At 43.0% G+C, this 16039-nt stretch overlaps 1 protein-coding gene across 1 annotated transcript in view; it reads left to right on the plus strand.

Moving 5' to 3' along the window:
• The window catches only part of HS6ST1 (heparan sulfate 6-O-sulfotransferase 1), a 282737-nt gene extending 267706 nt beyond the window's left edge, over nucleotides 1-15031 (plus strand). The window contains exon 2 of the mRNA XM_030575340.1: nucleotides 14075-15031. Within this exon, the coding sequence (XP_030431200.1) occupies nucleotides 14075-14783 (709 nt within the window). The 3' untranslated portion in view covers nucleotides 14784-15031. The remainder of the gene's footprint in view (nucleotides 1-14074) is intronic.
• The last annotated feature ends 1008 nt before the right edge of the window (nucleotides 15032-16039 follow it).

Consider the following 16039-nt stretch of genomic DNA (forward strand, 5'->3'; position numbering starts at 1 on the left):
TTTTCTTACAAGTTTGACCAAGCTGCCATCCATGCCTGTACATCTCTCCGTTCCCTTGAACTAGCTGGATCTTGAGTGGTATCTTCCACAGTTTCCACATTGAGGACCTGGTGACATTTGGAAATTTATAGATGTCAAGAATTCATCCTCTTCTCTCTGATGGCCACAGCCTGCCCATCCTTATGTATCTTCAGCTATGAAGAATGCCACTGTGACCTCTTCTTTCTGGTAGTTACAAACTGCCAAGCCTCCTTTCTGATTTCTCTCTCTGACTCCTTGGCGGACAGTTCTTTTCTTTCTTGAGTCGGGGTATTGGTGTTTTCTGAATCAGGCAGTCTGGGAGCTTCTCTGATTCTCAGTAATGTCTCTACCCTAGCCCTCCAATCCAAGAATCTTTTCCTCCAGCACAGCCACCAACTTGCACTTTATGCCAGAAAATCCCACTTGATCTCAGGCTGGAAAGGAAACATGGCACATCTGTTGCAGGCACTGTTCCATCTCAGGTCATCTTAAAATCACATGTAGAGCTGAATTTATAAGGAAAGCCTCTCACATGTCCTCCGAAACTCTTGTTTCTGTTCTTCTGTTTGCAGCTCTTCTTTCTGAAATGTGCCAGTATTAAATGCAAAAGACTGTTTCAGCACACAGAGGATTAATTTTATTTGTCCAACGTGTATTTATATGTTTAAATGAATCTAGATCTGGCTTGACAGCCCTGGAAGCTGGAGCCCTGAAATTGTTGTTCTTTAGAACGGATATAGCATGGTTGACAGTGCAGATTTCCCTGCAGTACCCTTCCAGTGTGACTCTGTCCTGATGGAGAAGAGAAGAGAGTAGTTCAGCCCTTCTGCAGGGACTGCAGCTTGTGATGGCATTTTCTGTATATGGACTCTTGCCTCCTAGGCACTAGAAATGAGATCCTCAACAGAGTCCATATACAGGAAGCCACTGTACAGATGGTAACTACTTTCATCCACTACCAATCCAGTGTGAATTCAAATCGTTGTCACAGAGGTTGAAAAGCTCTGTGGCTCATTACTGGTCATTCAAGCCATACAGTGTTCTTCAGGGGTTGATTTATTTTTTAACTAAATCTAATATCGAAAAAATAAATATACACAAGCCTGGTAAACCCCTGGTCATGCTGGTTTAGAACTAGCAGGGCTGTAATTTGTTTGTAAAAATGTTAATACCGTCACTTTTTATAGTGCTAAAATGGACAGAAATGAAAGCCTCTGTTTATACAGCCACTTGACTGAAGGCAGTGAAAATATTTTTTTCAGAGAATGTAAACATTTTCCACCCTGAAATTTCCCATCATATGATAGGGAGGGTATAATATAAGCTGAAGAATGCAAAGAATGGAAAAAGAATTCCCACATTCCCACAATCTGTCCTGTGCCAAAATAGATGAGATTCTTCTGGAGATGAAACTTTCTCTTGCAATCTGTCAGCATTCAGATGTGCTATTGATCAGCTAGTTTACTATAGTCATTCAGAGATCACATCAAACTTCTTGAGACCTCTGAAATGTAATAAAAAGAATGCAGTTGGGTATTAGATTTTTAACTTGCCGTCATCTTTGGTGCCTAGCTTGTGTAGAAGACACCATTTCCTAAGTGCATAAGCAGTGAAGGGTTATGATAATAAAGGACAGCACTTGCTCAGAAACATTACAGGCTTTTAGTGGGTTCTGAAGCTCCAGAGGATTTTGAAATGCTCTTCTTCCCCCCCCTTTTGTGTGTACGTGCGCGTGCACTTGTATTTTGCCAATTCTGATCACATCTGTCACTCTGACAAATGAACTTGCAATTCACTCCTAAGGTTCATAACAACTCGTGTGTTTTTTAAATGAACTCCTTTTAGATAGATCGTGCAAAAGCCACTCCTGTGCATTCATAGCAACTGAATTCACATTTTCAAAATCTTTGGTTTTTTTTAACCACCTATCCATGTCCATTTAGTGTAGATAAATTAATTGAATTGTACTAACTGAGTTATGAAATAGTCATACAATGCTAGGATAGTGAGAACATCAAATATCTAGATAGATAGATATTAGTATACTCTTAGCAAATCTAAACTAGAGATGTATGTAGGACAGAATATTACCTACAAGAGCTCATTAATACTGCATGGCACTGAAATCCTAGGTAAAGCTATATCCTTACGTCATATATAGTGGAAATTACTTTTCAAGCTTCCATTCCTGATAACTTAGGAGGAATTAATATCCAGCCATTCCTGTATTCAGGATGCTCCAACTAGAGTAACATTTTGCCAGTGTTGTCAGATGTTCTGCCTTTTGAAGGAGTCTCACTTTTGCCCCAAAACCCTGAAGGGTGCAATGCCTCCTGGACGTCAAGACTGGCTAGATATGTTCTCCCTCCCCTCCAGTAGAAACCCATGTTCCAGCCACCTGTTTCCTACACTGCAATTCTTCAGCCCTTATGAGTGCTGCTGAACAGGAAGGAGGAAGTGTAGAATTGGGCACCCTCAGTTTAATCTGAGAGAGAAGTAGAGACTATTGGCCTGCAGTACCATCAGGCTCCCCAACACACACACTTAATACTGCAGAGGGTGAGGTAAGGACAGGGCCGTGTGCGGGAATTTAAATTTGACCGCTTTTTGGGGGGCGCACATTAGAGCAGCTGCCAGGGGCTGGAGCAGCTGCTGGTGCTGGGGCCAGGGCTGGACCAGAAATACATATTTTTTGATGAATATTGGGGGGCCCAGTGTCCCTGCTTGTCCCCCCTTGTGCACGCCCCTGGGTAGGGACCTATTGAGGGAAAGCACGTGAACGACGGGAGTGAGGAGGAGGAAGAGAGAGCAAAGTGGAGACAGATGCATGAGCAAAGGCAGAATTCCAGGCTTTCTTTATTATACATGTTAGAGGAGCAAAAAGAGGCACAACCCAATGTTTTTTTCCTTTGCAAATCAGCTTGCAATAAGGTTTGCTCACTCTGAGAAGATATGATAATATAACAACTGTATATGCAGATACAAGGAATGTGTCATGCTCAGATGCACATTTTTCTTACAGCCAGATTCATAATGCAACATTTGATTATTCCAAGTTACTGCGACCCTTTCCCTCACTTTGGTTGGAACTGAATATTTATGGCAGTTAGCCCTCTCTAGATCTGTACAAAGTCACATGGAGGTTTCTGTTGGTTTGGTTTGTGTTGAGTTCTCGCCATAGCCATTACAAGCCTGGTCTACACTACGCGTTTAAACTGATTTTAGCAGCGTTAAACCGATTTAATGCTGCACCCGTCCACACAACGAGGCCCTTTATATCAATATAAAGGGCTCTTTAAACCGGTTTCTGTACTCCTCCCCGACGAGAGGAGTAGTGCTGAAATCGGTATTACCATATCGGATTAGGGTTAGTGTGGCCGCAAATCGACGGTATTGGCCTCCGAGCGGTATCCCACAGTGCACCGTTGTGACCGCTCTGGACAGCAATCTGAACTCGGATGCAGTGGCCAGCTAGACAGGAAAAGCCCCACAAACTTTTGAATTTCATTTCCTGTTTGCCCAGCGTGGAGCTCTGATCAGCACGGGTGGCGATGCAGTCCCAAATCCAAAAAGAGCTCCAGCATGGACCGTGCGGGAGATACTGGATCTGACCACTGTATGGGGAGACAAATCTGTTCTATCACAGCTCCGTTACAGAAGATGAAATACCAAAGAATTAAAAAAAAAAAATTTCCAGGCTATGATACAGAGTCCACAGCACAGTGCTGCGTGACAAGCGTAACGGAAAGCCAAAGAATCAAATAGACGCTCATGGAGGGAGGGAGGGGGTACTGAGGACTCCAGCTATCCCACAGTCGACGCAGTCTCCGAAAAGTATTTGCATTCTTGGCTGAGCTCCCAATGCCTATAGGGTCAAACACATTGTCCGGGGTGCTTCAGGATATAGCTCATTAATTAACCCCCCCCCCGGTGAAAGAAAAGGGAAAAAAATCGTTTCTTGACTTTTTTCATTGTCACCGTATGTCTACCGCATGCTGCTGGTAGATATGGTGCAGCGGCAGCGAACAGCAGCATCCTCTCCCTTCCCTTCCCCGGTGGCAGACGGTACCGTACAAAAGGACTGATAGCCGTCCTTGTCATCATCCCGTGAGTGCTCCTGACTGGCCTCAGGTGAGGTTGGCTGGGGGCGCCTGGGTAAAAATAGAAATGACTCCCGGTCATTCCCAGTAGATGGTACAGAATGGCTGGTAACCATCTTCATCATAGCAACTGGGGGCTGAGCTCTATCAGCCCCCTCCCTTTCATATGTAAAGAAAAGATTTGTACTGCCTGGACTATCATAGCAGCAGGATGCTGGGCTCCTCTCCCCCGCTCCATTTAATATACTGCCTGGACTATCATAGCAGCTGGAGGCTGCCTCCCCCTAATTTTATCTGACTAACAAGTCAGTGTTTCTTATTCCTGCATTCTTTATTACTTCATCACACAAATGGGGGGACACTGCAATGGTAGCCCAGGAGTGTTGGGGGAGCAGGGAAGCAATGGGTGAGGTTGTTGCAGGGGCACCTTCTAGAATGGCATGTAGCTCATCATTTCTGCGGGATCTGACATGGAGCGTCTGTGCTCTCTGGTACACTGGTTCTGTAGTACACTTGCACCATATTCTAGGCAGGACTGACTCTATTTTTAGAGACCATAAAGGAGGGATTGACTCGGGGAGTCATTCCCATTTTTGTCTTTGCACCCCTGGCCGACCTCAGCCAGGGGCACCCATGACAGCAGCAGATGGTACAGAATGACTGATAACCGTAATCTCATCGCCAATTTACAATGGCATGGCAGACGGTACAGAACAACTGATAACTGTCTCTGCTGTCTTGCAAAGGCAAATGAATGCTGCTGTATAGCGCTGCAGTACCGCGTCTGTTAGCAACATCCAGTAGACATGCGGTGACAGCAAAAAAAAGCTGAACGAGCTCTATGGTTGCCATGCTATGGCGTCTCCCAGGGCAATCCAGGGAAAAAGGGCGCGAAATGATTGTCTGCCATTGCTTTCACGGAGGAAGGAATGAGTGACGACATTTACCCAGAATCACCCGGGACACTGTTTTTGCACCATCATGCATTGGGGGTCTCAACCCAGAATTCCAATGGGCGGGGGAGACTGAGGGAACTATGGGATGGCTACGGGATAGCTACCCACAGTGCAACACTCCAGAAATCGATGCTAGCCTCGGACCATGGACGCACACCACCGAATTAATGTGCTTAGTGTGGCCACGTTCACTCGACTTTATACAATCTGTTTTACAAAACCGGTTTATGTAAAATCGGAATAATCCCATAGTGTAGACATACCCACGGTCTTCTTTGAACCAGCCTGACCTATTTTAAACTGTGGCGAGGTGCCTGTGTATCCTTTCTGATGCGGACCTCACAGGAGAAGTCGATTTGGAGCAATTTGTGTGGGTTCATGGGTGGCTGAGATGGATGAAAAAATGCTTTTTACAAAATAATATATATATATTTAAAAAAAAACACTAAATTGTGGCTACTTTTTTGCCTCCTTCCTTGTGCTCTCAGTATCTGCTATCCTTTCTGCAATGTTTGCGAGGAGGAAGCCTTGTGGTTAACACACACACACACATTGTGCTATCTCTCTGGCATTCCAAAGTGACTTCTCATGTTACAATGAAGGGCTGTGTCAGTAAGGGCCATGATGCATTGATCATACCTCAGACTTTGTGAAATAAACAGGAAAAAACAGTTGAAGGTGTATGCTCTTCCTTTTGTGGTTTCTGTGGTTAGCCAGAGATAAATTCTCACGCAGCCCAGTGTTAAACATTTCTGGTTATTACAGAGCCATCGATAACTGAAATATCTGTGGTATTAGATAACAGAGTTTAATTTATTGTAAAATAAGGAAATACAAGCCGTGGATACTCACTGTAATAAGCAACTACAGCTGTTTAAAAATCCCAAACATCAGACCCAAATAATATAAGATCCATTTCTGCCCTAAAACCCAGTGCTATTGTATATCAGCCTTTACTCTCTGTTAAGATAATGCTGTTACACTTGCTGCTCTAGTTAAAGTTGAGTCAGCTCTTCCATTTTTAACTCTGTTCCTTCACTCAGTCTTTACATGTCCATAGCAGTTAAAATGTGTGCCAAATGGTGGCATCTATGCAAGGTCACAACACCAGGATCCAGATATGCATATACTCTGCCAACTGTACAACCAATCCGTTTTCAGGAACTACAGTGCTCAACTTGTTTCCTTCTACATGAGTACAAATCCAGACAAGGGACCTGATGCAACTGTCTGTGCTAAATCTGTTCTGTGGCTAAATAGAATCTCTGTCTCCAGGGCTGGCAGATCTGGGCCATTCACAGACTCTAAAATTCACTTTCTAAAACATTTACAAAAAATCAGCTTGTTTTTAAATTCTGTTTAGCCATTACACTGGAAAAAAAAGTCCATGTAACAGAATCCTTCTATTGTGCCTCTCTGTTAGCAGGTTAATTTCTCAGTGGGGCAGGTCTGGCTCATTAGACTCTGCTCTGTATGGACCAGAGGTAAGAGAAGTTTTATGGAAGGAGCAGCTATGATCTGGGCTAGACAGGTCCTAGGGAAAGGAGTCTTTGGAGCAGCCAAGCCAAGGCTGGAGTTTGTGATTCTTTTTGAGTCACCCCTTTTGATGGTAAAACCCAGATCCAGAAGGAGGTGATTTTTCAACTCTTTACGGATGGGAAGTTCATTGGAAACTAGGGGGTTGGATTCTACATGCTTTATGTCACCATTTTATATTTATAAAACTATGAAATGTCTCTAATTTTAAAAAGCATACTTGTGAACCTGATTTTACTCAGGTGATTATTCCATAATAGTCCAATTGTTATTTTGACAGGAATTTTTTTTAATTACTATATTTTACCCATTCCAGCTTCCCCAAAACTGAAATGTTCCTAAGAGCATTAGATCAGGTGCACCCACAAGCACCAAATCAATGGACCTGTGTGTCATCTGGATTAGTGTACAGTATGTAATGGGATACTAGCGAGCATCATTGAGTCAGTGACCTGTAAGCTCAGAAGAGTGGACATGACAGTACTGAGTAGGTTACATCACAAAGAATTCTACCTTTTTAAAAAAGTAAGGTCCCAAGAGTGCAGGCCAACAGGCAAAAGAAATCCAGCTATGCAAAATGAATGCAGGTATCACAGCATGTATTGGCTTGATATGTAGATATTGTGGTCTACTGAAAAAATAATAAAGCTATAAATATGTATTCACATGAGATGAGGGCAGAGTATTGGCCTTAATACTGAATGTCCTGGCTTTGGTTGTTGTGTCACAATTTTTATTTAAACATAGGAGGGGTTGTTTGTTTCTGTTTGTTTTTTCTTTTTGACTATGACTTTAAAAGGGCTGGAGAAGGTTATTGTGTGTGAAATGCAGGAAGTTTAAATGAACACCATATGAGAGGAAATAGACTGAGGAAAATTAGACCTACTCGCTACCAAAGGAAATGATCATTATACATATATTAAATTACAATCTCTACCAGAGAGAGTATGTTGTTATGTAAGAGGTCTGATTGTAGAAGAAAAATAGAAATTGAACAATGTGGAGCTGGAGAGAGCCCTAAAATAGATGGGTAGATATTCCATTTCATGATATTAAATAAATTGTAAAGCACTCCGGAACTATCATTGAATCGAGTGCTTTAATTGGCTAAACAGAAAGCGTTCTCCAGTTAAATGCTTTCCATAACAAGAGACAGTTCCATTATGGCTCTAGGAAGAGGAGCAGAATACAACTTAAATCATTATTTTTTAAAAGTTACCTCTAGTATCACTTCATAATAAATGTATAAAGCACTTAGATATTCAACTCCATTTAAATTGCTTGCTACCTCATTCCTGGCTCAGGAATCACCAGAGAACCACCACGCAGTCCAGTAACCTCATTGCTTGAACTGCTCATTCTGTTTTCAAGAGAGGCAACCTTGGCAAACGAAAATTAATACTTACACAGTAATTCCCTTAATTGCCTCCGTGAGGTGAGAGTTTAAATGGTTGCTGTATGGAATGAGAGTTTTTTTTTCTTTGTTTTTTTATAAACCAACACTTCTTTTTGTAGGATAAACAGCAGTGCAAACAAATTTGTTCTGTAAACCCCAAGCCCAGTCTCCGTTTCATTTGACAGATGGGAGGCAGGCTCACATAGGTCGTTTACAGCAAGAACTGACAAACATTATGGATTGAGGAACCACCATAAAAGTCTTTTAACTAAAGTGAGGATACACACAACACACGGGCTTCGCTTACGTAGCTGCCTTCTCCCCCGCCACATGTTCCACACTGTACTAGCATTTCATTTAAACCAAGCAAAGCATTCTCAGTTTTATAAGCTGGCAGGCTCCCTGTTCAGTTCAGTTAGTTCATCAAGAACACGGGGGGCTGGAGCCTGTTTTGCTTTGCTTTAAGGGAGAAATTGTAGCCCTACGGCATGTTGCCCTGACAGATTGAGGTTATATGGCTGAAGTAGACCCCTGCAGCTTCCTTTACCTCCCCCTTCTCTGGCAGGCAAGATGAAGCACTTATGAGTGGAAGCAGCTAGGCCTGGTGTGTACCTGGCTGAGGGCCACCAAAGGAAACAAGAAGGGCTTGCAGTAGTTTTGTGGGTTTAGCACAAACCCATTTTCCTGTGAGGACTCTTGAATGTTAAGTGAGAAACAGCAGAAAAAAATAATAGTGCCCTTTTCAGCTCGATGGGGGAAGTGGTTAATCTCAGCAGCAAAGAGGGGATTGTACTGAAGAAGGTCAACATAAATGCTTCACTGAAATAAGATTAGAAACTTCCAGCACATTTTAATGACCAGCAGTGGGAAGCAACAGGTCTGTATCAAAGGGGGCAGGAATAAATGTAAATAAAATGAATAGAGAGAACAAGTGTCATACACAAAAGCTATTACTCAGTCACTAAGAGTCGTGTTGGCTGGTAGATAGCAAGAGCGAGGCAAGAAAGTGTCGTTTATAAGACAAAGATGTTCACTTCCCATTAATGGCACAAGAGGTTTCTCGACGAGATTGGCCCAAGGAATTATTTAACTCTTATTTCTGCTGTAATAGCACGTAGAGGCCCCATCCAAGATCAGGGCCCCTTTGTGCTAGGAGGCTGCACATCCCCGTGGTCAGAGGCAGTCCTAGCCCACAAGATAAATAGACAAGAGGGACAAAGGAAGCGTTGTTCCCACTTTGCAGATGGCGAACTGAGGCACAGAGAGACTGACGTGCCTGAGGGCAGATAGGAAGCCTGCAGCAGAGCCAAGAGTTGAACCCAGGTTTTCTGAGCTCAGTGCAGTGAGTTCACCTTCCTCTGATGTAATGATGATTCTTTGTTTTCTAAATTGCAGGTATAAAACTTGGTTGTTTTAACAAAACCATGAAAATTCAGTACCAGAGGGGTAGCCTCGTTAGGCTGGATCTGTAAAAAGCAGCAAAGTGTCCTGTGGCACCTTATAGACTAACAGATGTATTGGAGCATGAGCTTTCATGGGTGAATATCCACTTTGTCAGACGCGTGAGATTTAAGAAAATTCAGGTTATTTTCATTTTTTCAAACCTCTTTCCTCAGGGCTAGATAATGCAGCTTGCACGCAGATCAGTGTAAGAGGTGGTACTGAAGTTTCATTGCCCCTGGGCGGGACTGAGGCTGGATTGTAGCTCAGGACTGGGTGGAAAGGGATGGAGGGGAAGGGAGAGAGGCAACCATGGCTCAGCCTCTTTTTGCCCTCTTTGGGGTCCTGTGCCCCCAAGGAGGTGCATAGAAGGGGAGTCCCCAAGAATAGGGACTGTGATTTTGCCTTAGCTGCCTCTGACGTGAGCAAAAAAACCAACAACCTGAAGTACCTTACCAAATATGGCTTCCATTTTTTTTGCTGGAGCTGTTAACTCCAGGAAGGTCAGTGAGGCCTGGCATGGTATCACCAAAATGAAATAGGGTTTTTTATGAGGCAGTGTTGAATAGGACTATCTGGGTTAGAAGAAGACCACAGTTCTGAAGTGAGCAGTGGAGTCTTTAGGCATATTTGAATTAAGTAGCTGCATAGGGTACCCTGCTGAAAGGAAGGGGCATTCACAGGTACATGTATGGTATGGGTTTATTTTATCTGATGACAAAAGAGAAGTTCGCTAATCAAGTGTTTCTTCATAAATTTCAAACTGCTGCTGACAATTGGCAATGCCTGTGTTTTTAACCACAGAGAAGAAAAATTCTAGGCTTCCGGCCTTCTTATACATTGTTGCTATGTTAATAACAACACCTCTGTCTACTGTTGCTAAAAGATAAGGCATGCTCTATGGCTAACTTTTCTTTGAAATTAGGCGTAACTCTAAAACTTCTGTTTGGAGAATTTGAAAATCTTGAGTTAAAGTGTTCACACTTGGGTGCCTTAAATTAGGCCCCTAGACCCATCATTATTCACCTAGATCAAGGGTTCCCAAACTTGGTTTGCGGCTTGTTCAGGGTAAGTCCCTGGCGGTCTGCGAGACACTTTATTTACCTGAGTGTCTGCAGCCATCTAGCTCCCAGTGGCCGTGGTTCGCTGTTCTCAGCCACAGGGTGCCGCCTCTCGCAGCTCCCATTGGCAGGGAACAGCGAACCGTGGATACTGGGAGCTGCGAGCGGCCATACCTGCAGATGCTCAGGTAAACAAAGCGTCTTGTGACCCACCAGGGGCTTGCCCTGAACAAGCCACAAACCAAGTTTGGGAACCCCTGACCTACATAATGGTGACCTGCCATTCAGAGTTGCCTGTACATCCAGTAGCTCCCATCAACTTAATGTCCTTCCACTGTTTTCTTGAAAGCCTCTGAAAATCAGACCACTTGTTTCAATTTTTAAATATGGATTTGGGAGCATAACTTCAGGCACACAGTCAGTTTTCAAACTGTTGTGTGTCAAAACATAGGCAGCTATGTTTATATTTCAATACCTAATTTCCAGAGTAGCTGAGCACCTACAACTCCCATTGAAGCCAATGGGAAAGGCAGACCTTCAGCCCTTTTGCAAGGCAAGCACCTTATTTAGGTGATATGATGTTGATGTAGGTGCCTTAATATCGGCACTCATATTTGAAAATATTGGTCTTTCCTTATAATTCTCTTTGTCTCTCTGTACCCTTTGTGTGGCTTTTTCTCAAGCTCCCTTTGGTGGCCTCACCGCTTCTAAGACTTTGTCCTCAGCTCAGCATAGTTTCTGAATTTATCACCAAATACCTAGTCCTGCTGCTGGTATTCCAGTACCCAAATGTGCATCCTCCTTCCTCACCAGCAGATCAGTTTCTGTCTTTTGAGGAGAAGTGGTTGCTACTTCAGTCTTCTGCTGTGCTGGAAAGTGAGCCCTCCAAATCTTCCAGTGCCCACCATATCCATGATGCCACCCATTGCTGGAATCTTAGCGAGAGACGACACACCGTAAAATATTTGCTAGTACTCCCCCTCCATTAAAATAGCTTTTGCAGTCATCCTGGGGAGAAGGGGATATTGCTTTTTAATCCTTTCATTTCTGTGCCCTACTGCAGCTTTTGCATGATACCAGGATGTAGCATAGTAATGCTGAAGGGCTAGTTTTCTCGGTTTTAATGGAATGTTGGCATTTCAAGACATTATATGGGGCAGCATCTGGAATGTAAAGTTTTTCTTCGTATACTAGGTACATTTTATCTCTGTAGTTAAGTTGGCCAGTAGAGGGTCTTGGGGTTAAGGCACTTAACAGTGGCTCAAGATATTCAGATTTAGTTCCTAGCTCTGCCATAGACTTCCTGTGTGACCTTGCCCAAGTCACTTAATCTCTCTGGACCACACTTCTCCATATGTAAAATGGGCATACTAATGCTTCCTTTTTCCCCACCCTTGCTTACTTAGATTATAAGCTTTCATGGCAGGGACTATCTCTTCCTATGTCTTTGTATGGTACCTAGCACAATGAGACCCAGAACTTGATTGAAGCTTCTAAGTGCTACCATTATCCGCATAAGATACAGTTTTATAACTACTTCATGAAAAATGCCCTTTGGATTCCATGGGAGTAAATTAAAAAAACAAATAAAAAGTCCACTACAGTTCACACGTCAAAAAATGTGAGCTGTGTTTAGTGTCAGAGTCTGTCACTTGAACATCTGGCATCCACTGGGGCTTTGCTGGGCTTTCCACTGTCATATTTTATCCTCATCTGTTAGAGGTTTCATAGCACTGCTTATATAAACCATAGCTGCATCCCAGTCAGGGGAGATGAATCATTGTTATGGGTTGCAGTGTAAAAGGAAGAGAAGGAACCTTTAGGGAGGTTCCTTCTCCCCACTTCTCTCCCCGTCTCCCCCCACAAATGTTTCTCTATTAGACAATGCAGTGCTTCTGGAGCAGGGTGAGACTGACAACCTCCCATGAGTAGCAGACATTCTTACCAGCTGTGGTCACAAAAACAGAAAGTGAAAGAGTAATTGGGGCCTCATCCAACACCCACTGAAATTGATAGACTCTGACTCACTGTTGTGGGCTTTAGATGTGACTCTTAGAGAATTAATAGGAAAGTGTGAAGAATGTTTTCTTTCCTAGTTAGATTTCCTAGGCAAGGTCTTTGATGCATTTTCTTTAATTTAAATTGCTTCATCTCATACAGCAATATGCGTGACCATTAGGAAGCATAATATGGAGGGCGTTGGGAAAGTATGAGTTTGCGCTAACTTTAGCCAAGACAGAATTTTTTACTTGGCATTTTTATTCTCTCTAAAAACAGGGCAGTGCCGTCATAACCTGCTCTAATGTCCATCACATTTATATCTGTCTAGCCATCCCAGAATTGGAGCAAGCCGTAGCAGCATTCCACAGACACTTGTTTAGCAAGAGAAGAATTCTGCTCCTGTCCTCACACTACATCCGTCTTTAAGGACAAGATATAAAGTATCCCATGTCTCATGTTATTCCAGTAAAGCTCCTTGTGCTCCTACCTGGAGATGACATCACACAGTTGGATAAGCCTGGGCACCTCGGTGGATCTAATAACCTGCCTACTTTAGCAGCTAGAAGCCTTTCACACCAAGAGTCTGATTCAGTGCCCACTGAATTCAGTGAAAAAACTGCAGTGGGCCTTGCTGTCAGGCTCCAGTTAGAACTGGTAATTGGCTACCCTTATTATGAGAGATGAAGAACATTTGGGTAGCCACACACACCATGAACTGAGGCTGCAGTGACTCTTTGCACACCATACGGTATCAGACATACAGTTTAAGGTGTCATTTGCATTTTAATACGCTCTACTACACTCTGACCTATGAAAATGTATTCTATGTGTATGTTGTTCTTGACTGCCTTGCCTTTGTACCCATGCCATTTGCATATCAGAATTTTTCTCATGTTTCGTTTGCATTTGTATGGATCAACTGAAATGGGAGCTATCAGGTGCTGGGGGTAGAATCTCACTCTCTCTGCTTATCGGTTTCTACAGAGAGTGATTTTTCTTCCTGATTTCTCATTTTAAAAAAAAAGTGTTGCTGCTCCATTTCTCAGTGCAGACTTCTGCATTTCAGTTCAGCAGTGAGATAAACAAAGTGCTAGGTGGTCCACTCAATAGATCGGTGTGGTGATAGTGATTGAGTCAGTTTATAAATAAATCAGTTATTGGCCAGTGCTACAGAGTGAGTCTTGGGTGACTCTGGAGGTGCATGTTAGTGTGAAAGGCCAGTCAGACCCTAAAGCCAAAGTTGGTCTATGAGGCTGGTCGATCAGTTGAATCTTGATGATTTGTTCTGACATTGCAGCCTGTTGCTGAAAAGCGATATCCCAGAGAGAGTGTGAGTGAGTTCTGGCTTGGTGTGACTAAAATGGAAAAGAGAAGTTATGAGGAGAACATAGTCCTGGTATCACTCAGATTGCTTAGCAGTACGGATTCTAGGAAGAAAAGAATCTGTGAGAGGTAAATTAAATGAATGCTGAGACACTGACTGTTGCTGTTCTGTGCCATAAATCCCAGCTTGCCACATAACAGTTTGTCACATGCTAAATATTTTTTTTCTTCTTCTTGTAGAAAATTTTACTACATCACGCTGCTGAGAGACCCTGTGTCCCGTTACCTCAGTGAATGGAGGCACGTCCAACGAGGAGCTACCTGGAAAACTTCCTTGCATATGTGTGATGGTCGGACACCAACCCCTGAAGAGCTGCCATCATGCTATGAAGGCACAGACTGGTCAGGCTGCACGCTGCAGGAGTTCATGGATTGCCCGTATAACTTGGCAAACAACCGCCAAGTGAGGATGTTGGCTGACTTGAGCTTGGTGGGCTGCTACAACATGTCTTTTATCCCTGAGAACAAGCGAGCACAGATCCTGCTAGAGAGCGCAAAGAAGAACCTTAGAGACATGGCCTTTTTTGGCTTGACAGAGTTCCAGAGGAAGACTCAATACCTGTTTGAGAGAACTTTTAATCTGAAATTCATCAGGCCCTTCATGCAGTACAACAGTACAAGGGCAGGCGGAGTGGAGGTGGATAACAACACCATACGGAGGATTGAGGAGCTCAATGACTTGGACATGCAGCTCTATGACTATGCAAAGGACCTTTTCCAACAGCGCTACCAGTACAAGCGGCAGCTAGAGAGGATGGAGCAAAGGATAAAGAATCGGGAAGAGAGGCTTCTTCACCGGTCCAACGAGGCACTTCCCAAGGAAGAGACAGAAGAGCAAGGACGCTTGCCCACTGAGGACTACATGAGCCATATTATAGAGAAGTGGTAGTCTAGGCAGACTTTTATACTGAATGGGATTCTAGGGTTTCCTGTTAAAAGATCATGGAAGTAAAAATACAAAACCCCCCACAACAGATCTTTTATTTAAAAGCAAATCTGTAAAACAGAAGGTAGCATTCTTCTTTAAACAATCGGTCTTTTTACTGTTTCTTACAAGACCAGTGAGATTCTTAAAAAAAAAACAAAAAAAACCTAAAAAAATAAAAAAGGGTCAACATTATAACTCAGATTTAAAAATGCACAAATTCAGCCACTCACTTATGAGGCCAAATACAATGTAATGTTTCTTATCCTCCCAAATTCAGAAACATGGCAGAGGTAGGATCTTTTATTAATCTGTTTTTCCCCTGAGTCTAAAGACAGATATACAAACACACGCCTGTATATAGATAATTTTTTAAATCAAGGTTTCCCTTTGTTTCCCTTCTGTTTTGTGGGGGGAGGGTAATGGGTTATTTTTGTTTTGCTAAAGTAAGGATAGTAGTGGCAAAGCTGATTGCATGCTAAGCTATTAGGGTATGATCTAGTCACGGGGGCAGCTGCTCAGGCTCAGATGGCAACCACTGTTAAGAAAATGGAGCAGAATAAAAATAAAAGAAGAAAGACAGCAGAGGATGAGAAACATTAAAGCAAATTGACTGTGGCCTAGAATATATACTTAGCACAATGGTTTTGATACATTGCACTGGTGTCGCACACGTATGCCACTTTACCATAGTAACAATAGTTAGTGAATTCATGCACAAACATCCCCAGCTTCTGCTTCACAAAGAAGTTCCAAAAGCCAAATAAAAGCCAACCAAATTCCATGTAGAGTCACACGCGTACACACAGATGGAATCTTGTCACCCCTTCCCATGTGCAGTACATTCCTTAATCAATGTAACTTGTAAACAGCACATGAAAATCCTTTTCTGTACATAAAACAAGCCAAGCAGAGAGAGAGAATAGCATCACTCCCCCATGCACCTGCATCAGGTAGAGTTCCAGTAATACCCTGCAAGTACTCAGTTATCAGTGGAGACATGTTTATTTTGCTGGGGCGTGTGTGTGTGAGAAATGAGATCTTAATTACAGAGAACATGCACTTACACATACCTAAATTTCAAAAATGCTGTTTTTTTAAAAAAGATAAATTATGTTACTAATCCTGCTCCCACCAAAGTCAATAGCAAAACTTCCACTGATTCCCAGGGAAGCAGTCGGGGACCTTGCTCCAGGGCAATAAGATTCCCTGCTACTGGT

Source organism: Gopherus evgoodei, chromosome 9 (genome assembly GCF_007399415.2).
Source record: "Gopherus evgoodei ecotype Sinaloan lineage chromosome 9, rGopEvg1_v1.p, whole genome shotgun sequence".
NCBI classification, from domain to species: Eukaryota; Metazoa; Chordata; order Testudines; family Testudinidae; genus Gopherus; species Gopherus evgoodei.